Below are 26401 nucleotides of genomic sequence, written 5' to 3'. Positions count from 1 at the left end.
CTTGTGTTTTCAGGTCCAAATGATCCTTCAGTTTCCAAAATCAAACAAACACTTAGAGGCAAAACCTGTCCGGACTCATTCAGCTCGAATGAAATGATCGATGTGGTCATTCTGCCCGGTGTTACAATAAAGTTTAACATCAAGGTATCCATGAAAAAGATGATTTAGGAGGTCTAGCTGATTAAGATGACAACGTTTCTATTTATTCTCTATTCTGACTGAACCATTTCTTTAAAAAACAAACAAAGTTGTACACTTCTGCTTTCATTTTGGACAGAAACAGACTGAAAACTAAGTATCAGTGACTTTTGACAGATGACAGTGTGCTAGATGTGGAGCTGTGATTATGCTAATCTCTTTTTTAATAAAGCAAACACTGTAAATTTGATTATTCATTTTATTATCACATTAAGAGTTTATCTACAAGCCGACAGCAACAAACACATTCCAGCTTTAATTGAGCTAAATGTGTAATTAATTAGAGTATATGCAGATGATGCAAAGATTTAAAGGGCTGATTCCCTTTGAAACTTTGATTATAAATTATGACTTTATTCATAAAGGAAGTGAAAGCTTATTACAAAAGGAGTGTCTGGAAGTGGTATAATCAGATATGAGGAATGTCTGATACTGTAATACTGAAAACAGACATACAAAAGAGCTAAATAACGAGAAAAATTAGGTTTTAAAACAAGTGGGAGCACAGACACCAGTTTAAGTAACAAAATTCAGATTTGAGAGAAAGAAAAACACTCTGAAGTGTACGAACCTGTTTGTTCTCCACATAAAAAGACTGTGTGCTTCCTGTGAACTCCAGTTTTACAAACAATTGACGGACCTGCTTCTGTTATTGAAAAAAAAAAAAAAAAAAACCTGTGGTCTTCTACATGTGCCATATGTTTGTGGACACAGCTGGCAGTGAGGAGAGTTAAAGTAATCTGATTGTTGTGTAGATAAAGCACGATTTCAATCTGCCCCACAGCCCTCAGATGCTGACATGAGCAGCACGTTAATACCAGACATATAGCAGACGTGTCCACATACTTTGGGCCATTCACAGCTGTGCACAAAGAGTGAGTAGTATCATGTGGAGAACAAGCAGACGCCAAAGAAGAAGAGAAACAAGAGTGTTGTGCTCTGTGTTTGGCAAGTGAGGAGTGAACGTATCGAGTGCATTTGCAGCTGCTCATCTGAAGCTGCTTCAGTCTCTCTCAGAGAAGTTTTCCTTTTCTTTGGTTTTTGGCACACGGTCGCGTTGCCGCTGAGCTCAGAGTACGCAGCAGTGCTTCTTCTTCTTCTTGCCACTCGGCCAATTTTTGTCTTTACTCTCAGACATTTTCTTCTTGCGGACCTCCCTCATGAGGTCAAAGAACACCTGCAGACAGATTACATGGATTAACTGTTGGTCAGAGCCTTGTCTCAAAGGTCAGAGCTCTTTGTTTTGTTTCTTTTGTTCTCTACCTTGTCCACATTGGCTCTCGTCTTGGCTGAGGTCTCCACGTATTGGACGCCCCACTCGCTTGCCTTTGCCGTGGCCTCTTCAGCAGAAACCTGCCGCCGATCCTCCAGATCTGACTTGTTCCCCACCAGAAGGAGAGGGATGGCCTCCTCTTCTTTCACCCGCAGGATCTGCTCCCTGAAAATACAAGAGAGATTTTCAAAGTACAGGTCACTCTACATTAATGGTCCTCAAAGTTTCTTTGAGACAAGACTATTAAACATTGATGCCCTCATTAGTCTGTTAAAGTAAATATTCTCATTTTATCAGTGGTAGAAAATGAAGCTGCAGTTCTTAGAATGTCAACAAGAGGCTGGGTCCAACAGTGAGTCAATCTCCACTACAGATGTGCAGTAACGCACTACAAGTAACACGTTACTTAATCTAATTACTTTTTTCAAGTAACGAGTAATGTAAAAGCTTACTATTGCAAAAAGTAATTAGATTACTGTTACTTTCCTGTAAGCATGCTGCGTTACTGCGTTACTAAACTGTTGTGATTTTGTTTGTGAGAGTGTCTCATGACAATGACGTAAGCGCGTGCAACGCCCATGGCAGTGAAAAATCAAACTTCAAATCTGAGCAAGCATGTAGCAAGCCGCCATGGGAATGTGAAAATCACAAACCCCAAGATCCCCCTGCTGTCATGACCGCTGCGGCACCAGGCAACACTCCACCCTCCCCACTCCTGCTAAACAGGTGACAATAGATTTAAGAGCGACGGGGCTTAGTATCGCTGAATCTTTCATTTTATTTATTTTTTGCTGTGTTTTACATGCATCTATTTGAAAGAGTGTAAAAACAAAACATTTTATTTTATATGCTGGAATATGCAGAAAATGGTTTTAAATGTTAAACAAATGTTTAACATTTAAAAGTCAAACACAGTTGCACATAATTTAATTTTTGCTTGAAGCAATGTGTATAAAGTTAAAAGATTAAAAGAAGTTTTAAAGAGAGGCTTTTTCATTTGATTACATTTTATATGATAGATTATGCAGAAAAAGTAGAATTGGGCTGAAAGGTCTGTTGCTTTATTACGTATTCAGGTTGTGTATGAAAAGTAACTAAGTAACTCATTACTTTTGAAAATAAGTAATCAGTAAAGTTACGGGATTACTGTTTTGGAGACGTAATAAGTAATTAGTAACTAGTTATTTTTTTTCAAGTAACTTGACCAACACTGATCTCCACAGATTCCCACGTTAAAATGTCTGAATTTACAACAGAAATAAACATGTTTACAGCACTCTCCAAAAAAAAAAAAGCAAGCAAACACTTTTTGTTCTCTAATTTTCCGTCACAACAGCTGTACAGCAGTGATTTCCTCTTTTTTATGACTCACCTGTTTAAACTTGGATCACGACTTAAAGTTTGCCTTTCTAGTTTTTACTGAAAGCTGTCAGCAGTTCTTTACTGTAGCTGCTAGCTGTGTGCTGCGCTTGATCTAAAGTCCAGCCTTTATGGGAAGGAATGGGAGGAATCTGTTGACTTAAAAGCGACCTGTGTGTGGTTCTTTTGAGTTTAACAGCTCAGTTTTCGTGTCAACATGTAAATGTGATTTTTTTTTCCCCAGGGCTGAATTTTTAAAAATGTTTTAAACACAGTCATTTTCACTGCCTGGTTGTATATTACTGTGGAGATTTTACTCCACATAAGTCGATTAAAATGTACCTCTGCTTGTTAAGAAGACTCAGACACTGACCTGAACTCCGACGTTGCTGTGAATGACTCGTGCTCTGTGATGGAGAAGACGAGCAGGAAGCCCTCGCCACTGCGGAAATAGTTATCCCTGATGGCTGCGTAGTCTTCTTGACCCGCCGTGTCCAAAATGTCAATCTGCACGTCCTCGCCATCCAGCACCACCTTCTTCCTGTAGCTGTCGGCTTTGGTGGGCTCGTAGTCCTCCACGAACTGCGAGCAAAAACAAGGGTCACGTGACTGGGGAGAAGAAACAGCACAGAGGGAAGGGCTGATGGAAAATGTAGTTCTCGAGTCTCACCTCGTCATACATGAACTGCAGGGTTAGGGCTGACTTCCCTACACCGCCGCTGCCCACCATGATCACCTTGTGGAGAACCAGAGAGCTCTGGTTTTTGTTCTTACCAGAGGCCATGACTCTGGTCTAGGTCAGGTGGCTCACAGCTCTGCTCTCGAGTTCTGACGACCTGTAGAGACCAGCAGAGGTCAGCAGGAAAGGACATGAAAAGACTCACACATTCATTTTGGGACTTACAAAAAACCCCACGTTTGGTTTGGCACAGATTTTTATGCTGGATGCCCTTCCTGACACAACCGTCACAGCGCTTTGCGTCTCCTCCTGAACTTGAATTGGGGATCTCTCATGTGTCAGGCAAACTTGTTAACCACGACACTATAAGCCACTATATGATGTGCACCTTCCTAGATATGCAACTACACGCTGACACAGATATAAATGCAATGATGATGTTGGTCACTTGCGCAGGCAGCGTCACAGAATCTACATAGGTTCAATGCAGAAGTATAATTAAGGTGTGACGCAGTCTTGAGATTCCTTACCAGGTGATTCAACTACCACTCACTCCTTAGCAACTCATATGATGACAACAGGATGGGTCAACAACTCATAGGACAACCTGTGACTCCACTGTAGGGTGAACACCTGGAACTACCAATCAGCTTTTAGAGCAGATGAAACCTCTCAATGAGATGAAAACCATGTTCAAGAACCTTAAAAACAAAGAAGCCAAGTTCTCTTCAGCACAAATGCCTAAGACTACCAGGAACCTGCTATTTCTAAGACCTGGACACGCTGCTTGAATAATTATTTTGGCAAATATTGGGATCATGATTTATCAGGAAAGCATTGGCAAAAAGTCAAAAGAAAAGTATATTTTTAATAAAGGGGATTTCCTGGAATCTTCAAATAAAATTCAGATAAAAAAATAAAGAAATTAATCACTGTGAAGTTGTGATTTCAACCTATTAAGGATGGGGAATTAATGAAATGCGTAAAGTCAAAAATGGCAAAAATGAAGCATTATTGCTTTAATTACAGTCCTGCTCTACATGTGAACGTTTAAGGCTTCTCCACTGTGACCTGCAGACTGTACTGTTATTATACATTTATTACAAAGTCATGAATGTGTAGATATGTTGTTGAAGATTGAGCTTAGTTTTAGTTTATACTGTTCATCATCTGTTTTATGACATACTCACTTTAACACTTCCTGCTGTCTTTCTTTTTTTAGAGCAGTGGCATAAACCAGCATATTTTGCTTTGTTATTATCAGAATCATGTGTCTTACAGTTGCTCCAAGGTAGTAACGGTAACAGACTAAACTATTTAAATAATACAATGTTACAGATTTTACAGATTTAATAAATAGCACTAATATACACAAATCACTCAATTATAAATATCAAGGATTAACAGTGATGATTATAAATAAATATCAAGGATATTGACAAGAATATTACAGAGTAGAAAAGAGCATGTGCAAAAAGGATGTAACTATTGCAGTGTTTACATGTTTGAACATGGAAAGGTTTTGAGGTTTTCCCTTTAAATGCAGGTTGTTACGCAGTGGTTTCACTGGTCTAGCCCACTTTAGGTCAAATTGGGCTGTTTGTGGACCAGGATCTATGGTTAATTTGCCGCCTCTGCTCTAGAGGATTCAGAAAAATTCAAACACAGCTGAGTTTTTATGCTTTCCTCTGAGATCCAAAGAAACTGGTACAGAGTGACGCCGTTTTTCTGTTTCATATCCTCAGAGACGGACAGTCTGTGGTTTAAGTCAGCAGTTTGAAGGCTTTACATGTACATGCATATGCTTATGCTCTGTTGGTTTTATAAAGAGGTTAATGCTTTTATTTTGAAAATTAAAGTCTGGGTGCTTCTGTGTATGCTTAGACACATATGTGATAAACGTACTTCGATCACTATGTGAGCTGAAGCTGCATTTGCACCTAATTTAGTGAAGACTACAGATTTGGTGTGGCGGGGCGGTAATATTTGAATATTTTGTCATTTAGCTTGTTGTGATTATGGAGCTACGTCTCCTAACAAAGGTTCTTCTAAAAATAAGAACCTTACTGTGAGTAACGAGATTTTTTTCAGGTGCCAAACAAATGAGCAGACAGAGGAAACAACAGGATGCTTTCCATTCTTCAGCTGATTGAGATAATCACATATTTATCTTTCTGAGAGATATTGGCCTTGCTGCGTTCCTCTTGTGCTTCAGTTTACGTTCGCGGCCCTGACACAAAGACGATATGGTTTGGTAGCAATGAAGACGTTTCAAGAACTCCTCAATAAGAAAAATCTCCTGGTTTGTTCGTGCTACAGTTTTCACAGACATTTTGAACATCGAGGTCCTCGTCTTCGCTCCCCTGCGTTTTGATTATGAACTCACCAATCAGACTTTTTCCACTTGCAATTGGATGGAGTTAACTTGGCTGTGAATATCAACTGTAGGTTACTGACAATGTAAAGATGTATTTGCCTCATTTACTGTCCCCTGGCTGATTCCAGCTCAGTGTGAGAGTCTTCACTGCCGTTATTTACAGTGTTTGTTAAGTTCCATTCACACAAAAAGCAACATTGTGCTTCGCTTTGAAGGGGAGTATGTTGTTTTCGGCATATAGCCAAAAACAACATACTCATGGGTTAGTTTTAAGAAATAAAAAATAAAAATCGTTCAGCCCTCATGTCGCTAGATGATATTTCAGGCTTCTCACAAGGCAATCAGTGGTCTCCTTCGCCGTTACTGGTAGCGGCTTGAGTGGACGTGGCTTAACATCGAACAAACGTTCTACTAGACCAGGAATCTCAAACTCATTTTTACAGTAGCCCTTAAGTGTGCCAGCTCAGTGAAACTCGCCTTTTTTGTCAGTTTAAATAAGCTGAAGCACACATGTAATCCCAGAGATATCTTAATGTAAGAAACAAGAAGTGCAATTTCATCAACATGTCTCAGTTTTTCTACATAAAGAAGTGTTGGAATAAATCTGAAATTCTGACATTTAACTGCTTATTTGTAACTTATTTACTCTGGTGGCACATGAATGGCTACAAGGAGGTCTTTATCAGCGGGAAAAGCTGTAAAACCTGTGAAAATACAGGTACAAGTCCAACATTTATGCCCTTCTTCACTTGTTCCAAAAGCTGTTCAGTGGGGCCGATTAGAGCCTTTGCCAGGCCGATTCTAGCCCTCAGTGCCTGATGTTTGACACCCCTATACAAAGCTCTAGTTCTTACAAAGTCTCTGCTGTTAGCGTGCTTCACACTGTGATAGCTTTGTGGTGTTGTAAACACAGAAAAATTGCAGAACTGAACTCAACAGATCGACTGATTGTCACCGATATGCGATCCAAGTTTCTGATTCAGGATTGGACAAATAAGTGATCAACATTTGTAATCACTGACAACGTTACATCAGCTCTAACATCAGACAGAAAGTAGAGCCCCCTTAAGCACACTGAGGGGTAAAAATCCAGCCCTGAAAGTGTCTGCACTGCTGGAAAGTACTAGGAGGAGAGCAGGGCCAGTTCCTTAGAAGCTCATGGGGAAAGTTCCTGCCGTGGAAAAGGGTCGTTAGCTTCAGGTGTGAGTGATACAGGTCTGTACACCCTGCATGAGTGATAAGTATGGGAGGTATGTGGAAAAACCCTCTCGTCAGTGACCTTTCCAGTTGCTCGACATGCGGGCAGAGATAAGCTGGAGCTGTAAATAAGCTCCGAAATTAGCCATAGATTAATAACACGGCTGGCTGAGCTCAAAGAGGAACTATATGTGCTCCTATCAACACTCAACTTCAGCTTCCTCTCTGTCCTAAACAGCTGGAAACGAGTCTCAACAAGACACTAAACAGACACTGCTCTTCCCGGTTTCTGCCCCCGTCCCTCAAACGTCATCTCTGATTGGCCTCGGGCGCGGACAGGCCTGTTGTCATTGGTCGGTCGCGCTGCCACTCAAAGCTGCCCGTAAAGCAGCGACAGATAACGATTTCTGTTCCTCCACAGGGGGAAACTGAGCGAGAATCCGCCGTTAAAACGCTGCCCGCGAGGCAGAGGCGGACCGTGCCGGGGTGAACAGCACGGTCGGACTCCACTCACTCACCTGCTGAGGTGTTTTCCTGCCGTTCACTCAGAAATCCGCTTCACGCACAACTTTTACAAGTTCTCCAGCAGACTGTGCGCCCCACCTTGTACACGGACTCGGCGAAGATCGTCTGTGTTCGCGAGGACGACCCACTCTTTCAGCTAATCGCAGGCGGCCGCTCAGCGCACGCGCAAATGTTACCAGGGCGACTGATGTACCACTTTACCCGCTAAACAAACACCAACACATGTTATTAAGCATCTTTGAAGGTTATACGATTCAAATAAAGTCCACAAAATGTCTGGCCCTGTTATTTCTAGCAGAGAAACCCGGAAACAGACACAGAGTGACACCTCCTACCTTTACCTTTACCGTCTTGTCCTCTACAGGATGTGACGTCACGGAATTCCCTGTCTTTATTGTTACTGAAAGAAAACAAATATTCATTCAGTAATATTTTTATAGGCCACTTTGACACTTCACTTTATTTACTACTATATATATATAGGTGTTTTACTCTGATTTATTTTTACATACAAATTTTGAAGCGCTAAATATGGGAATTAAATTAAAGCTCTTCCATAAATCTGCTTTAGATCCTTTTATTATTTAGTTTTTGTGTTTGTTATTACTTAAATGTCATATATCATATTTAACTTTTTTCAGTCTTTTTTTTGTGATTTACGTCTTTGCATTTGAGCTACTTTACATTTTTATCTTTATTTTTTCTTTAAATTTCATTAATTTTGTTCTACATACAGCTGACTAAAATTTGTGACCTTTGAACTTGAATAGATGGGAAACAGAAATTTAAAAAGGCAAATAAATATGATGACTGTTTTGTTCCCTTCTTAGATCACTGCAGTGAAGTAACTGTGATCCATACAGGAGGGGAACAAATGATGAAATTAGAATAATTTTAAAAATAGAAAAATAAATAAATAAATAAATAAATAAAAATAATCTAGTAATTATGAAGCTGGATAACCTCACACTTTTTTCTTTTGGGACCATGATGGCCATAACTCATGAAAAGAAGCTGCTTTCTTTCAGTTCCCTTCACCTCTGATGACTTTATATTTTATATTTTTCAAAAAAAAAAAAAAAAAAAAAAAAAGGGAAAGAATGAATCGGTTCTTAAATATCAGTCTCCCAACACCCCCAGACAAACTGATGTGAAGGTCTTTACAGCAGTGTTGAGTTTGTTTCTAAACCAAAAAAAAGAAGAACAATGAGCAGCCCAGACAGGACTAACAATTCTGACTATTCTGTAAACTAAGAGGACTGTGGCCTGCTTTGCTTCAGGATTTTAGTTTATGCTTATGATACCATCAGACGTCTTCTGCAGAGGAAAAACAGCAAAACAGGAACACAGATTTAAAATCAGTGATCCCGGTTTAAAGTAAAAAAAAGTTCAGTTTCTGAATTTCTCCTAGTGTGTGCCATGACCCTCTGCTGGACTGTGAAGGTACTGCAATGATCAATTATTGTAAGTAGAAAGCTACTTTCAGCTGCTCCCTGATTCACAAGGGCCGAAATAGGTTTTATGTCGGATGGTCTTCCTGTTTCAGCCCCTTCCAGCGGATTTATGTCTCCTCCCGGCACTGAATCACTACACTATGAGGCCAAAAAATGTAAATCTTAATTCTAACAATATGTTACAAAATAAAACCAACAGGAATATAACGTTTTAAAAGTCACCTCTTTAAAACTTTTATATGATTTAATGCTGCAGCATGAACTTATAGGATCAGATGCAGTTTTATAGGCTGAGCCAAATGATCACCCATCAATCTTCAGGACCAAAGCAGAATGCGGTTGGTTTAATTCTTATGAGACTCTGTAGGACAAAGTACTTTGGAAGGATTATTGAAACACATTTTTTCTCTAAAAAATTTCTTTGTTTCTTGGATTAGCTTGGAGACCTGTCCAGGGTGCTCCATCTTCAGACAGTAACAGCTGAGTTAGACTCCGTTTGGAAAGTAAAGCTGCAGACAAACAATTAGAAAAGCAAAATGAAAACAAAGGAAACAGCTAGATTTTCTCCTGTGTGATGATCTGAGGTTTGGCCAATGTTTGATTTTCTTTTTTTTTTTTGCCTGTCCCATTTGGTTATTTAGCCATCAGAATTGTTGTCTGAAGACCAACAAGGATACCCAATGGATTTACTTTGCCAAATGGATCTTCGTGGCATTGCCGTATTGGTCCATTTGGTCGATCTTTGTTTTTATTATTTATTATATTTTATTTTCAGATGTTACAGATGGGACAGACATGAGTGAGGGCAATGTTTGATTTTCACATGTCAAACTGGGCTTCAGTCTAAAGTCTGGTAAGTTTGGCGACTTTAGAAGAACCAAAAGCACAATGAGGAGATCTTTGACTTTCAGTGGAGCAAATTTTCAATCAGTCTGTGAACAAAGAGAATAATTTCCTTCACAGCCTCATCAATTTTATGTTAACTGTTTAACTTTTGTCCCCTTTTCACTTGGATAGATCCCACTTTTTAGGTTTCTGCTGCAAAATTTCAAAATCATACATTTACTTACCTGGAAAGCATGAACATTTTCTTGGGGTGCAAAACTATAGAATTATTGAAAGATTTTATACATGATGTAGTTTCAGTGTTTGGAACAAAGATGGCGCCATTTCATTACTTTCCTCACGCATGACAAGGAGGAGCGGAGATCAATGACTAAAGTGCCAACCTTTATTGAACTGGTGCTATATGGAGCTCCAAAGTTAAGTAAAACCTGTTTTTAACCTTTTATTTTATCATATTTAGGATATATAAAATAGAATACATTTAAGAGTTCGTATTAATTAGAAATTATGATTCATGTGGTCATTAACTGTGAGGATAAAAAGGGAAAAGCAGATTGTGTCTGCTCTTCAGGTTGTTTTGCCTTGTGATAATCACCAGCTGAAAGGTCAAAGGTCACTGAGCCCAGCCTCTCTGCCTATCTCGCTAGTGCTGGCTGTAAAGGGGTGTGACGAGCTCATTTGGTTCTCAGTTTTACTAACAAATGTTGTTGTCCGGACTTCCTGCCGTGTCATTAGGACGAGCTGTTGCGGATCATGTTCCATTTGACTACAAAGAGCGAGGCTCTCCGATTATTTGAATGTTCTTTTAGGGCTTATCGAAATGAGCTTGGCTGAAAATGTAACGCTGTGGTTTGAGCTCCCATGGTGTTTCAGGGCGTTTACGTCAAAGTTTATCCACTTGCAATAACCCCAGGTGTTTATTTTAATACATGTGGCAACATTTGTTTGAATTTCCAAAAGTATGTGGTCACATCTTAGTTTGAAACAATAACACATGAAGAATAAAACCAGCCTTTTTCTATACAGCTGAGAGGAAATATCAGGGTAAGTCAACATTTTTCCATCTATGTTGTTTTTTGCCTGCTGGTCACTGACTCAACTTGAAAATCAACCGTTTTAAAGAAGCTAAAGGACACAAAACAACAAAGTGTCTACAAAATCACTTTTATGGACCATTAACGTTTAATAAGTTTCTACAGGACGAAGGCTGTAAAGAAAAGCTTTGATGTACATTAAAAGGTAATCCAGGCTTTATATTATAGCTACAACATATGGTACAACTGAAATGGTGGTATTTCCATACTTTGGGTCACATTTTTCTATCCAGTTGTAAGGTAATGTTATATAAACTGATTACCATATACATATCTGTGTTATGTTGTCTTTCTGAAGGCTGAGCATTGATTCAAGTTCAGCTTATAACAAACGTCCTTTGGAAAAAGCCAGATTTAAGGATCTTAAAGGATATAAAACAAAAGCAAAGACTATAAATTTCCTTTTATGCACCAGAAAAACTTTAAAAGTTAGTATGAGAGTATTAAACACAGGCTTCTGCCACTCTTATTAAGATTACAGTTTAATCCAGACTTTATGTTTTGCTGGGTCTTGATGTTTTATGTGATTTTTCCTTGTTTTTCCTCTTCCTTGTACTCATCAGACTGCAAACACCCTCCCCAAAGTTAAAGTGTTTTCCCTGTTTTATTTATTTTAAAGTGTGCTCCTGGATGATTAAACCAAACTGTAGTCGTGTTTTAGCGGAATCTTCTGTGATGTGACGTCTTAAAAGTCCACGTGAGCTGAAGCACTGCAGGATACAGGATACATAGACAAATAAACAAAAGCGTTACAAGTGGTATTAGAAGAGAGAAAAGGGTAACACCGAAGTCCACTGAATGTTCTTACTGTCCACACAACAAGTATTTTACATGTAAACACTTTCATTTTGAGTATTTCCTTTTTTTTTACATTACAGAATAAATATTGCAGCTTTTACTCAATCAGTCGTACTGTACATCGAAACTCTACATGAGCATGAAAAAAAAGTTGTGTTTTATCTCTAAATTTAGCAGTGGAATGTTTTCAGAACTGAAATAATATGACTACATGCAATAAATAACATTTGATTACAATGGCGATCGTGGCTCAAGAGTTGGGAGTTCGCCTTGTAACTGGCTTGGACAGTCTCAGTCGTTGTGTCCTTGGGCAACACACTTCACCTGTTGCCTACTGGTGGTGGTCAGAGGGCCCGGTGGCACCAGCGTCTGGCAGCCTCGCCTCTGTCAGTGCGCCCCAGGGTTGCTGTGGCTACAACGTAGCTTGCCATCACCATGTGTGTGTGAATGGGTGGATGACTGAATGTGTAAAGCGCTTTGGGGTCCATAGGGAAAGTGCTATACAAATACAGGCCATTTACCATTTAAAGTACTCAAGAGGTGGTAATCAATAACGAGAAAATTCTCCAAGTAAATAGATAATTTTTAAGAAATCCAGCTAAATAATCAACTTGAACATTTATGTTTAAAGTAGTAAATAAATTAGATGAACTCAAGCAGATCAAATACAATTTGTGATGATCATTGAAAATAAATCACTCAAAAAGAGAGAAAGTGACACATGGCGACTGAAACGAAGTACAAAGAAAATAAAAGTTTTGACTATTTAATCCAAATAACTACTTATTTACTAACATGGTCCCTTCTTTAATTAAATTAGGGCATTTAACTTAATTCATTTTGATCTCCAGTTCCTGAAGTTCACTTTCTTATTAATTTATATGTACTTTTTATCTGCATACACAGTTTTAAATACTTGAGAAATGGCAAAGACCACCAATGTGCAACATTATAACCTTAATTTATTTCAGGTATATTGTGTTTGGACTTTTAGAAGTGTGGCTGTGTAAAGATTTGGATATAATAAGGACACCAATCCTCCTGCAGTCCCATTCAGTGTAATAAAAACATGTTCCTACAAATGTGCGGTGTATGGGTCACTGAAGCAGCCCTCACTGTGCTGTATGGGCCACGTGAAGGTGACAAAATACAGATTTTTTAAACACATAATGTAAATATTAAAAATGTTCTAAAATAGAATAGAAATAATCGATGTTTATAAACATAAAACTGAGTGTAGCTGAGATTTTTTTGCTCTACTGTAACTTGATGTGATATCTCCTCATTAAGCAAATTTACTGTAACTCACCTTTTGTAAGGTGCAATAAGTTTATTATACATCATTTACATTTTTGTTACATTTACATCAAATAAAGTGAGCAGCATAAATTTCAGCTGCTTTTTTTTTTTAGTTTTTGGCATGTGTAGAGCACATTTCTTCAGAATTCTGCACAATTCAGCCCTTCCCACAGCTGTTTTGGGTAATCAGATTACTTTAGCAACAGAGGAGTCCTGTGGTTTTCTGTGGGCGGAGGAGGGCAGAGGGGTGGTGTAAACCTGTAAACAGCTCGGGTTTTTAGAGTCTGCCTCCCTTTAGGGCTAATTTCCCCACAGGGAGTTTTTCAGCAGTGAGCACCCCTGGCGCTTCTCTGACTCCTCGCTAGCCCCGCCCACACTATCCCCCATCCCAACCCCCTCTCCTGTATATAAGAAGTTTTGGGAGACTGCAAGCTCACACGGCAGAATGGAAACGCTGCTCGGTGCGCTCACAGGCACGCCTCCCTCTCATCTTCCTCCTCTTCCTTTTAATCTTCTTAATTGCGCGTCGGCACTCCGGCAGCAGCAGCACAGCGGGAGTCACGAGCAGGGCTGCTTGTAGACAGTGAGGATGATGATGATGGTGATGCTCACAGACTGAACTTTGAAGATGCTCGTGGAGGACTCTGCGCGTCTTCTCCGCTCTCTGTGGAATACGTGGAACCTCCTGCGGGGCCGATGCTGATTACCGTGATGCTTTTCGGGTGAAGCTCCAAAAAAACAAAAAAACAAACAAACAAACAAAAAAACTGCACCAAACAAACGGATTATCGAGAACTGAGCTCCGCACTGCTGACAGGCTGCTGGTAGCGATGTGATAGAAAGGTCTCCTGCGCACACACCTCCCAGTGATCAGAGCCGTGCGGGCTGCCGTTACGCGCGGAGGCTGCTCTGCGCTTAAGGAGCGCGTTTCAGTCTCCGTGTTTGAACTTTATGATCTGAACTGTGACAAAAAAAAGAGGGAGAAAAGTTTTTTCTGCTCCTCCTCAGACAGAAAATGAGTAGCTGTCTTCTCAGACTGGCACTCCTCGTGGCTTGCGTCCTCTCCATCCGCTGCACCGCTGCGCCCGGTACCGAGGCGGAGGCGCGCACGGCGTCCCGGGACACCTGCGCGTCCTGCGGCGGCGGCGCTCTGCCGGAGGAGCCGGAGTCCGGGCGGCTCGACGGGGACTTCTTAGAGGCGGTGAAGAGGCACATCTTAAGCAGGCTGCAGATGCGGGAGAGGCCCAACATCACGCACCCGGTCCCCAAGGCGGCCATGGTGACAGCCCTGCGGAAGCTGCACGCCGGGAAGCTGCGAGAGGACGGGAGGGTGGAGATCCCCAACCTGGACGGGCATCCGATGAGCAACGAGGTGCTGGAGGAGAGTTCGGAGATCATCAGCTTCGCGGAGAAAGGTGAGGAGTCACTCACGCCTCACTGTTCTCATCATAAAGTCGTTTCTTTTTTAAATTTTATTGAAACTAATTAAAACCAATCAGATCACCTGTTTTATTTAGGTATGAAAAAAGAGAACACATTGATTTTTCTCTCCGAGGTGGATCTGTGCTTTTGTTTCTATGCAGAAAATAAGTTCAAGGTGAAAGTCTTTTTTTTTTTTAAAAGATAACCCTAAAACTAAAATATTTCCCTATAAAAACTAAGTCTTTATGGACTTTTTAAAAGTATGCAGGTGTGAAAACAGCAGAAATTTATCAACAAAAAGCACTAAGTTTTAAAAACCTTTAAAAAATAGATTTTGATAAATCTTTATGGCTGCAGGTTTGTATAAAGCAGGCAGGACACTTGTTCTCCTAAAATTCAGGATGTGAGCTGATATTTGATGTATGCAGAAAGGATCAGGAGACACACACACACACTGAACTTCCTCCAACTCTGCTGCTCAGTGTGTGTGTTTGAAGTGTGCGTGTGTCTTTATATACTGACTGAGTGAGAAACAACCCAGAGAACATGCTGATGTTGAACAGATGTTGGTGCTAGGACCTGAAAACCCCGCCAAAATAAAAGCAGAGGGGCCAGCTGTAGCTGTAGCTGCTACCTGAAGTTGTTCTGTGAATCGAGAAGCTTGATTTCTTTCTAGAATCAACCCCTGGGGATAGTTTGGGACTGTTTTTGACCCCAGTTAAGCTGTCATCACATGTTGGCTGTTTCCACTGTAGACAGTCTCAAAGTAAACCAAAAGAAATGCTGGTTTTGCCAGATCTAAAAACTCATTTCATGCATTTTCTGCACACTTTAAGTAAAGTTTTGTGATTCTTTGGGCAGATACATTACAAATCAGGCACATTTTGAATGGAGTTTGGTGGCTGTTGCATTCATGTGAGTGACAGAAAGTGGGGACAATCCAAATGTGAGTGCTGTGTTCACTTCCCTGTAAAAAATAAACCAGTGTAAACTCTGCTCGGTGTCGGCGGAGGTTTCACTCCCCGCTGAGAGGCTTTTATGCTCTCAGATGTTTCTCTCTGTGGCCGCTGTGTTGCAGACCTTCCACCTCGGCATCACCCACTTGCCAGTTGGCTGGCGTTGAGCGGCGCTGAGCGGCTGCCAGTGGGGACATGGCACGGCGTCAAGGCCCACAGGAACAGTTTTGCTTTATTTGAAAGGAGCAGGGCTGAAAATGATCAACGACACCACCTGCTTCGCCCACGTGTGTCTCTCAGCACGCTCGCCGTCGCTTCTCCAAAACATCTGCTTTCTACATCAACAAATCACCACTCAGAGTGTCTCTGTGTTTGTGTGCATGTGTGTGCATGTGTGTGTATTGATTATATCATGTGTTTGAGTGTCATTTATCCCTGCCTGTTTTGGAGGATTTGAGCTTTTGTCCAGCTTTTCTGTGAGTGCCTGCATGCACATGTGTCTGCATCCAGGATACTGTGTGTTTATGTGTGTGTGTGTGTGACACAGCAGGCCTGTGTTGAATCAGTCTTCTCAGTATAAGGTCAGAGCTTTTGTGCTGGTTGTCGTGCAGCCTGAATGCAGATTGACGGGCTGAATCCTGCAGCCTGGCACCCCATTAAAACTCATTCCGTGTGTGTGTGTGTGTGATCTAACTGCAGCCTCTAAAAACACAGGGACCCGAGAGCATGGTGTTGGTTTGTTAGCTGCTGCGTCACAGTGACACACAGTTTGGGTTCTGACTTTCAGGCTAACTTTCTGTGAGTGTGAGCTCCATTAGTGGCGATGCCTTCACTTGCTGCTGTATTTATAAGCTCACTAGTGACATTTGGGTCACTCCCAGAAACAAAGGGTCCTGTAAAAATCAGTAGCTGCCCCTGTAGGTGCACCAATGTACCTCTTAAGCTTGACGGTTGGATCTCAGGGCAACTTTGTAGTACAGATTTGCACCTCTTTATATCCACCAGGTCACTGGGGTAAAGGTTAACATTCACCCAAATAAAAAAAGCTTTTAACAGAAAAACACCAAAAGACTTTGTTTGAAGTTCAACATCTTCTACTTTATGAATGTTTTAAAGTTTTTCTTCTGCATGTGTATAAAATAAAAAACAAACTCAGCCCCTACTCTTGCAACCTAGTCACTGCTAACCTCTTAACATCCAACTAGACGAGGGGTGGGCGACTCTAGAAGCTCATATTGACTTAGTAAAGCAAAAGACCAAACAGTTGTTCACTGCACAAGCAAATAATGCTAACAAAAACATTCTCCAAAATGCTGCATGAGCATTTAAATTATCTCACATATTGCCATTTGGATGAAATGCGTGACTGAACAGGTTAGTGATAAAACAGGCTGAACTGGAATCAAGTCCTTTTTTCCTCCCCTCACCTCCACCTGGTTGTGGCAGACGGCTGCCCCTCCCTGAGCCTGGAAACCCCGTAAAAGGGGAGTTTTTTTCTTCCCACTGTCACCAAGTGTTTCTTCTCTGTGGGTCGTCACATTGCTGGGGTTTCTCTACAATACTGTAGAGCCTTTACCTTACAATATAAAGTGCCTTAAAGGGACTGCTGCTGCGATTTGGTTTGAACTAAACTGAAGTAAATGGCAGTTTAGAGTATTTAGTATTTATTTATTTATTGTCATTGTCAAGAACAATGAAATTGCGTTTGGGGCTTCCATACAACCCAAAAAAAGGAAGAAAATAATAAATACCCCTTAAAACCCAAGTGTACATATTTAACCCAGTGTGACTCCAATGCAATAAGACAATCCTTAGCAATAATGTTCGTAGAAATTCAGACAAAGACCTGAGAGACATGACAAAATACAACAATGCAACCCATTCAATATTATTGTACTGTGAGATATGATATCAGATATGATAGTTATCTATTTAAGAAAGAGGAGGGGGGGGGGCAGGAGGGGGAAGAGAATAAAGATATGATGCACCAATGCAGACCAGTTCATTGCTATTAAGAAGTTGGATATGGTTATTGTCCGTGAGAGGGGGGCAGAGAGTTCAGGAGCCTCACAGCCTGTGGATACAGGCTGTTGGCCAGTCTGGATGTTCTGGCCTGTATAGACCTGTACCTTCTCCCTGAGGGCAGCAGATGGAAAAGGTGGCGCGCAGGGTGATGTTGGTCCCGCAGGATACTGTGCACCCTCCTCAGACAGCGAGTGGGGAAGATATTACTGATCTCTGGCAGACTTGTTCCAATAATTCTGCCAGCTTCTTTCACCACCCGCTGGAGTGCTTGCTGATCGGCCTTGGTGCAGCTGGGGAACCACACTAGAAATCCATACGTCAGAACGCTGCTGATGGCACAGTTGTAGAAGTTCAACATCAGAGATCTGGGAATGTGTGCGCTCCGCAGTCTCCTCAGGTAGTAGAGGCGCTGTTGGGCCTTCCGTACAACTGAGGTCCCAACAGCGCCTCTGCGGTCATTTGCTTTAAGATTGTTTGGCACAATGCTGTCTGTGGTTGGTTTTTCATGGGTTGTTTTCAGGACATTGTTGGTAGATTTAGATGGTCTGTGGGCCGGTTCTAGTCCTCAGGCTGGTGGCAGACATAGAGTTGCATTTCTAACCACATGCTACAAAATACAAGATGTTACCTTCCCATCTACTCAATTCAATTCTGACACATTTAGCACCAAAAAGTCTTGCCTGATGGTCATTTCAGTACATTATGAGGACCTTTTGATCATATCAAATGATCTCCATAAAATAGCAATGTGTAAAATAGTGTTTATTTGACAGTTTTCCCCCTCAAACATGAATAAAATTGCTGTACTGGATGGTTCATTTTTGCCCATTTTTACATATTTAGAGTAAAACATTTTGTAATCAACGTTCAACATCTTATTTAGTGTAATTTGTTAAAGCACAGGATGCAAACTTCATGTTGCTGAAACACACGAGTTTCCAGAAAAAGCACAAGCTCAAAATTTCTACGTCAGGATCTGGATCTTTTAGTATTATTATATAATAAATCACAAAGGGTCATTCATTGTTTTAAAAAAAGGAGAAGTAACTGAGTTTTAACAGATCTCTGTTGTTTGACCACTTTGACGGCAAGAATAGGATTTGCTTATCTTCCTCTTTTCATTTTGGCGCCACTGATCTCATAACCACAAGCGGGTCAGCATTTCTTGTAGCCACAGATTTCAAATGAAAGACCATTCAGAAAATGTCCAGTGTCAGCAAATGTTTGACAGGAAAACAGCAGATAAGTGAATTCAAATGAAAGTGGTTACATGCCGTCACGTCGGCTTATTTTAGCTTGAAGTTTTAGTTACTGCATTAGAAATTCTTTTTGCAAATTTGCACAGTTGGGCCACTGCCACATCACAGCATGCTTTATTCATCTGTCTCTTAATCCTGACTAAACATTTGTGGCTCTGACCACGGAGAAAGTAAGATAAATAAATGATAAATATGTGCCAGATGTAACACCGAGCCAGTTGCTGTCTTTCTTTTCCAGCGCATGATGAGCAGTTTATTAAAATAAGCCTGTTTGGACACTTTCAAAGCATTTACCATCAAGCCGAGCTTGGTATTGATACCAGAGTCCTTTAATCTCTGGGTTTATCTTGTCCAGAAGAATCCACGACTTCCTTGGTCCCATCAAAGACAACGCAGCTGGCTCATCTAACAATGCTTGTAGATCTCATCCCCAAACCAACGCCAGCCCGTTCAGACCCCTCCTGCCACTGAGTGCTTGTTTATATCTGCATCACAGGCATTTTAGCTGTCGCTTTGATCTCTACAGTTTAGAATAAGTGAACAAGCCGAGGGTTTTAGCATCTTGATAGAATATGTGGTGACAGACGAACATAAACCACCTGTGAAATCTGCGCCTGGAGCTCAACTTAACCTTTGTTATCCTTTTGTAGAAACTTTACTTTATCATCCTTGATTTTTATGGTGACAGCAGCGGTCTAATCTGCGGGCAGTGTTTGATGTAACAGCCAAGTTGCTGACTCAGAGATGTCCTTGTCTCAAGATGGATGAGGCGAAGCTTGTAGAGTTAGAATGTCTTTCACACTGTTTCAGATTTATGTTTTGTGTACTCACAAGCCTTGTATCCAGTTCAGGGAAGCTTTCATGGTATTTGGTTGGTCTTCTCCTTTTTTTTTTATGGTTAAAGCTCTCGAGGTTCATTCACTGAAGTCTGTGGCCTCCTAAATGCTGTCAGTCTCAATTCATCCTGGTCAGCTGCACTCAGTTCAGTTCAGGAGGTTCAGACCTGATTAATGGCACTAAGCGTCTTCATCTGACATCCGTCAATCAGCTTCTCATTGGGGCATTTAAAATAAAAGCAAAGTTGCAAGTTCTAGGTTTGAAACAGCCACTGAAAGCTCCAGAAGCATCTCAAGATAAATGACCCCAAAATGTAAAACACAGTAGATTGATTAGACCGTTTCTTCTAGTCATGAGAGTGTGGAGTACTGTTTCACTCCACCATCAATTACTCAAGAGTACTTAAAGGATATTTACATGTCTCTGCTCCAGATCAAAACTTTATCCTTCGTTAATGGGCAAACTTGCTTGCAGAATAAATCCCACAAGAGAAATAAATGAGATGGATTGCAATCCATACAAAGCAGCCCAGACCAAACAATCCTGGCATTTTGTTGTAGTTTAAGTACTTGGAATACTTCTAAGACCAACATGGTGGTATTAATCTGTCTAGAGGTATCATTGGGTTTGAGGGGATTTGAGGATTTGTATTTTTCAGTCACAGTTCTTCAAAAGAGCTAATAGTCCTTAAACCTGTGTCCATGTGCAGTGTCTGCACAGTCTCTGAGAAAAAGCTAACGCCATGGAGATAGTCTTTCTTGTGTCTCCTGAGGCTTCATAGACCTGTATTGCTCTGTCAGGCCTCATTGTAAGGACAGTCAGGCTTTGTATGATTTTATTTTCTAAATTAGTAACATATGATTTTATTTTCAGCCTTTGCTTTTGTGAGGTGCGTTTTTAGGTGCCAAACTAACTTATCCCTCTCCTTTCTATATCTAGATCTTTCCAGTCACTTGTTTCTCTTTTCTGAAATGAGCAGCTTCTGTCATCTTCAGGACTGCTTCAGAAGTTTATCAGAAGTTATCTGCCTATACAGCTTACTAGGGCTAATCTTGGAAAAACCCAGAACCTGTTCTCGTGCTTCTTTATTGATATATACTGAAGTGTCAAAACTGATCATTAAGGGTACAAGGGAGGTCATCAGATGTTGCCTTTATGGGGAGAAAGAGTTATATCTTAATATAAACATTTACCCATGAGCTGGTTGTCACTGCCCTTTACTTTCAATCGTCAGTGGTCTTTCCAGATGGCGTATTCTGAACAGTTACTTGACATCATTGTTAATACCTCTGATGTGTTTTTGCTCCTTAGATGATATGGTGACATCCCAGTCCAGCCTGTTTTTCCTGATCTCCAGCGAGGGGAACCAGAACCTGTATGTGACGCAAGCCACCCTATGGCTCTACTTTAAGGTGCTGCCGGCACCTTTGGAGGTGCGTGCCAGGCGTAAGGTTACGGTGAAGGTGTACTACCAGGAGCCCGGCCTTGGCAGCAAATGGAACCTGGTGGAAAAACGAGTGGAGCTAAAACGCAGTGGCTGGCACACCTTTATGCTGACTGATGCTGTCCGGTTGGTGTTCGAGAAAGGTGACAGGCGACAGAACCTGGATATCCGCTGTGAGGGCTGCGAGGCAGAGGGTGTCTTGCCCATTTTGCTCAATGTCCATGATGAGTCCCACCGGCCTTTCCTGGTGGTACAGGCGAGGCAGGCTGACAGCAAACACCGGATCCGGAAGCGAGGACTGGAGTGTGATGGCAGCAGCAACCTGTGCTGCCGGCAGCAGTTCTACATAGACTTCCGACTCATCGGTTGGAGCGACTGGATCATTGCACCGTCAGGCTACTACGGGAACTACTGTGAGGGGAATTGTCCGGCTTACATGGCCGGTGTCCCCGGTTCAGCTTCATCCTTTCACACAGCAGTGGTGAACCAGTACCGCTTGCGGGGGATGAGTCCGGGCTCCATGAATTCCTGCTGCATCCCCACAAAGCTCAGTACCATGTCCATGCTCTACTTTGACGACGAATACAACATCGTCAAGCGTGACGTTCCAAACATGATCGTGGACGAGTGTGGCTGTGCTTGAGTATGTTTTTCCTGTTTACTTAAAGTGGAACTGAAGAACTAAACAGATTCACAATATTACAAAAAAATTAAATATTAAAATATTTATGGACGACGGAGAAAACATGTGCACGCACAACCTCATCCACACATATCTACACACCCTCATATATGCCTGCACAAAAACTTGTATATATATTTATGTTTGTTGATATATTCATAATATGAGTTTGAAGACTTAGTCTCCTGCAGACAGAAATGAAGAGTTCTCTTCCAAATCTTTAAAAATCCACTTGGAAAACAATCAATATCTGAAGTTCTTCATTAATTATCTCTAAGATAATGAGGATCTGGTTTGTTAAATTGTGTAAGACTTACTTAACCTACTAGCCTTTACAAAGCAGCATCATCTGATGTAATTTTCTGCTATCACTCAAGTTGTTAGTATAGGCGCCACTTGAAACTCTTCATGAGTAGAACATAAACCCAACCTTGAATGTTAAAATGCTGTCTCCAGAGGAGGTAAAAGGAGCTTTACATGAGTAACAATGAAGGTTGGGGGGTGATTCTGCTATGCCTCTTTCAAGAGTACTTTGGACAAACACTGAAAATGTCTTCACACCACTCAAGCTACACCAACATACAGCACTTCTGGCTTGGATCGTACAGCACTTCTGGCCTTAACAAAGTTTGTTCCATAATAAGACCTGCAAATTCCAGAAACAGATTTTTGAAATGAATGGAAACATATTCTATATTCCAGCAAACCCCAGTAAACAAGGTTTTTATTACTCCAAAACCATTCAATAATTATCCAAAATACAGGTAGAACTTTGTGAGATGTCACAACTGAAATTCAATGGAATATCTGCTTAGAGGCCATGTTTCTGATATGCATTTCTTCACAGTTTTCCATTAACTTTAGTGCTGATCAAACATTTTGATTTGAAAATTGTTTTACCCAGTAGAATCTGTAGATAAAAAAGAAATGGGTTAGTAGCTTGTCCAATTAATGTTTATACTTAATTAGCACTTAAGTAACACTCAAAGTGTCATAAGTTTATGCAAACTTAATTTTTGACCTCTTCTAAAGACTTTGGATGAGTCAATCAAACGCCTTCCCTTTCTTTTTGGGTTTTGTACCTCTGAACTTAAAAAATACATCCTGTAGTTGAAATCTTCATCACCAGTAGAATCTGTACATCATAAACTAGCAGCTCAACCAAATTCTACCCTTCTTTTGGGGAATATGTACCGTTAAAAGTAATAAACCCCATCTTTCAGGAATCCACCTTAATTTCTCATCAAAGTATGTGTCACATTTTGCTCCAATAAAAATATTTGTATCTGAGAGTAGGGCAATAGCTCATCCAGTCAATATATAATGAGCACCCATTTACCAACTAAAGTTCCACAAATTCTATGATATAATATTTGGTTTTCCCAGAGGTTTTGGCTCAGTCAACCAAGCTTCTATGCTCCCTTCTTAAAATCTGTACTACTGAAAGTAATAAACCCATCTTTAAGGAGACTATCTTACTTTTGCACTCAGGAATGTTCCCTCAAACTATTGCCCCCAGAGAAATCTGTAGATCAGAACGTCAGTAACTATGAGCTTTGATTTACCATCCGAAGTTTCAGAAATTCCACGTTAGTTTGTTTTGAGACCTATTCAAGATATTCCTGTTAGGGTGAAAACTTCGACCCTTTCTTCTTGGTCTTTGTATCACTGAAGTAAAAGAAAATCCTTTTAGTTGACGAACCAACCTGCTCATTAAGGTGCCAGTCAAACAAATATTCCTTTTCAGCATATCAGGAATGACCTCACAAGCAAGATATTTCCTTCACTTTCCTGCAGCTTCTCCTTGAAATGGAAGGTTTGACCCCTTCCTTATCAAAATACATTTAATGTAACTCTTATTTCCGTCAGTGAAAGTGAAAAGTTGCCATATTGCTCAGTTAAGAGAAGGTGCAACTTTGCACTTCCTGACGCACACTTTGATAGCACTTGCAGATTGAAATGCCTTTAATGAGCCCTACGTGGCACATCTACGCCCACAGTCCTTCTAAAATAAATAAGTGCCGCATGAGCTATGCAATGTATAGTATTTACCCATATATCAGACAAGATGAACTTAAGCTCTAGTGACAAACTATCACCAATACTTGAAGTAAGTGTGGCAGGCAGTGGTGTGTTGGGCTTCAGGTGGGAGGCTCTGATGAAAAAACATTCCTTCTCTTTTAAGAAGGAAACACTATTTATTTTTCTTTGATTTATGGTTAAAGAAGCAACAACAACAACAACAAAAGCAGGGCAACAGTTTGACTTATTCAGTATCCTCAAACCTAAAAATGCACACACCAAATCTCTGTGTATTTGTTTGTTTGGAAACTCCTTCAACATGACCGGGAGTTGAGCAACCAAACTTTGTACACTGATATAGCTTAGATGCCTGAAGGCCCATATATGTATATATATTATGTTGCCTAGCAACTACCTATCAACATGTGAAAATGCCCAATTTTTAGAATATATGCACAAATAAATGCTTTTAAAAGCATTGCATATTTTTATTTCTCAACATTAACATAATTTGTAGCCACAAAACTTCAACATTTTAATGACTCTATCACGCTGCCTGGCAACCACCTACCTAAAATGACATTTACATAGCAGCGAAGGACCTGAGTGTTACAGAGTACCCACAAAAATAGGCTAATTACTGTACGTTAATACATTTTCTCAGAGTGATGAAGTGTATCACTTTGCCAACAGCAAGAACAGACCAAACAATAGCATGGGCACTAGTCAGCTGTTGCTGACTGCTTTGTGGTGTGTGTATCTAGTAAAAACCAATGTTTGGAATTTTATTTAAATAAATGTATTTACTCTTGCAATTTTTTGAGATTTGGTTGGCTAAATATTGAATATGTTGCACAGTAAAATTGAACCAACACAGCAGCTTAAGCTAATATATCTTCAAGTCCAAAGGTTCTTACGATGGAGAAAACTGTCCAAGGACCCCCTGGTACTCCTTCCACCAATATAACTTTTTAGAGTTTGGTGTCAATTGATGTATTGGTGTTGGTTCAAAAATAATATTGGAAGGGAGTAATCTTGCTGTATTGACATAAAAGGTCCACTTCTGCATATATGCACGTTTTACTGATACAGCACACTGTTTACTTTGCATGTAAAATATGAATCAGTGGTTCCAAACAGCACCAACATTCGTTCTACAACTGCACATATAATGTACAAGTTTGTTTCAATGTCATCCGTACATTGCTATACCAGCTCAATCCAATAATCTATTGGAGTTTTTTCTTCTCTTTCATCTAAAAAGGTTTTACTGCCATTAGAAAAATAATCATCTGAAATGTAAAAAGAGGCTAACTGGGGCTAACTTTGACCCAAATGCGATGCACGAATAGTGATTTTTAAATAAATGCATCCCAGCGGAATTCCCATCGCGGCCTGTTTGGCACCATAACACACTTTGAGACACACTTTCAGGCCTCAGTCACTTTGATATTTTCAGGTTAAACGCTTCAGCGACCTGTTATTTCACAACCTCGTTACACATTTTTCTCTTATTCGCTGGGTAAAGAGAAATACCTGAGACTTGATACTGCTCATTATCTCGTGTTTTCTCCAGCCTCCTGCCCGATGCCCAACCCTAGGCTCACCTGCCACTGTAATCTTTTGCTTATTCTTCAAAGCGAATGGTTCTTAGAGTATTTGCACTGAGGAGTTGCGTGACTAGTCATAAAAAAATGAATAGAAACTGCCATTGAAAAAATAAAAGTTATTTTTATAGAAGCAAAATTGAATTCTGTTCAAATGTATTATACCTAATCATGGAACCAAAGAGGCCAAGAGGTTTAGCTATTGAAAGATGGCAATGTTGTCATGTTTTGTTTGTAAATGATGTTGTGACAGTTAAGAGGCCTAAACACTGTATCAGGGTATAGTATCAGTCCATAATCTGCTTAATCCTTTTTCTATTTTGTACCTAGACATGGAATATTTCATATTTTTTCATGAGATGACTTAAATATTCCTAGTTTCCTCGTTTTGTTAGCATCCTTCCATTTAGAGTAAAGCCCACACCATCCAGTCTCTGTACAGTCGATGTAACATATGAATATGCTTTTGAAATATTTTGTTCTTTGTTATTGTTGAAAAATAAAGTTCTTATTACAGATTGTTTGGGTTTGTTGTTGTGAGCACTTCCAGGTATTTAACATTGACAGCTGACGTGACATCTTCTTCTGAAAAACCTCAAGGTGCGGTTAATTTGGATGGTTGCCATGTTTGCCCCTATGGAATGACACGTCTGCCTTCCATGATGTGGGTGGTGCCCCTAAATATCTCACAAAAATTCCCATACTTGTTATTATAAGGAGAGATGATGATGCCTGAGGGTTTTTCCCAGCTGACTGCCAATCATCTCATGTAATACTTGATAAATATTAAACCGTTGTTGGGCACAAGGTGAAACTGTTCTTACCGAAATATTTAGCCATTGCAATACCCAGACCTGTATGAGAGAGTTTCAGCTATTTGTTGGAGTAATGTGCCAAACTTCCTTATATAATGATCTATAATGGATAGATGTAATTAAATTAATTTAAAAAATAGGAAAAAACTGGGCTATGATTTAGAGTAAGTTTCCTCTTAGTATTTTATATTGAGTTACACTTACATTTTTTATTTAAAAAACACATAGTAATT

At 40.3% G+C, this 26401-nt stretch overlaps 2 protein-coding genes across 2 annotated transcripts; one reads left to right on the top strand and one right to left on the bottom strand.

The window, feature by feature from the left end:
* Positions 1-850: 850 nt before the first annotated feature.
* Positions 851-7753, bottom strand: LOC308393444 (ras-related protein ralB-A-like). The gene is made up of 5 exons (XM_080877215.1): positions 7602-7753; positions 3501-3666; positions 3204-3412; positions 1462-1636; positions 851-1375 (listed from the first exon to the last, which is right to left on the bottom strand). The coding sequence occupies exons 2-5, from the start codon at positions 3612-3614 to the stop codon at positions 1268-1270; spliced, it is 606 nt and encodes a 201-aa protein (XP_080733341.1). The 5' UTR covers positions 3615-3666; positions 7602-7753; the 3' UTR covers positions 851-1267.
* Positions 7754-13551: 5798 nt separating this feature from the next.
* Positions 13552-25806, top strand: LOC308393947 (inhibin beta B chain). Its single transcript, XM_080878023.1, has 2 exons — positions 13552-14514; positions 20910-25806. The coding sequence occupies exons 1-2, from the start codon at positions 14115-14117 to the stop codon at positions 21683-21685; spliced, it is 1176 nt and encodes a 391-aa protein (XP_080734149.1). The 5' UTR covers positions 13552-14114; the 3' UTR covers positions 21686-25806.
* The last annotated feature ends 595 nt before the right edge of the window (positions 25807-26401 follow it).

The sequence above is a fragment of the Rhamphochromis sp. 'chilingali' genome (assembly GCF_963969265.1).
Source record: "Rhamphochromis sp. 'chilingali' genome assembly, chromosome: 3".
In the NCBI taxonomy this organism is placed as follows: Eukaryota; Metazoa; Chordata; class Actinopteri; order Cichliformes; family Cichlidae; genus Rhamphochromis; species Rhamphochromis sp. 'chilingali'.
The sequence above is the reverse complement of the archived record's forward strand: the minus strand, read 5'-3'. Positions and strand labels throughout refer to the sequence as shown.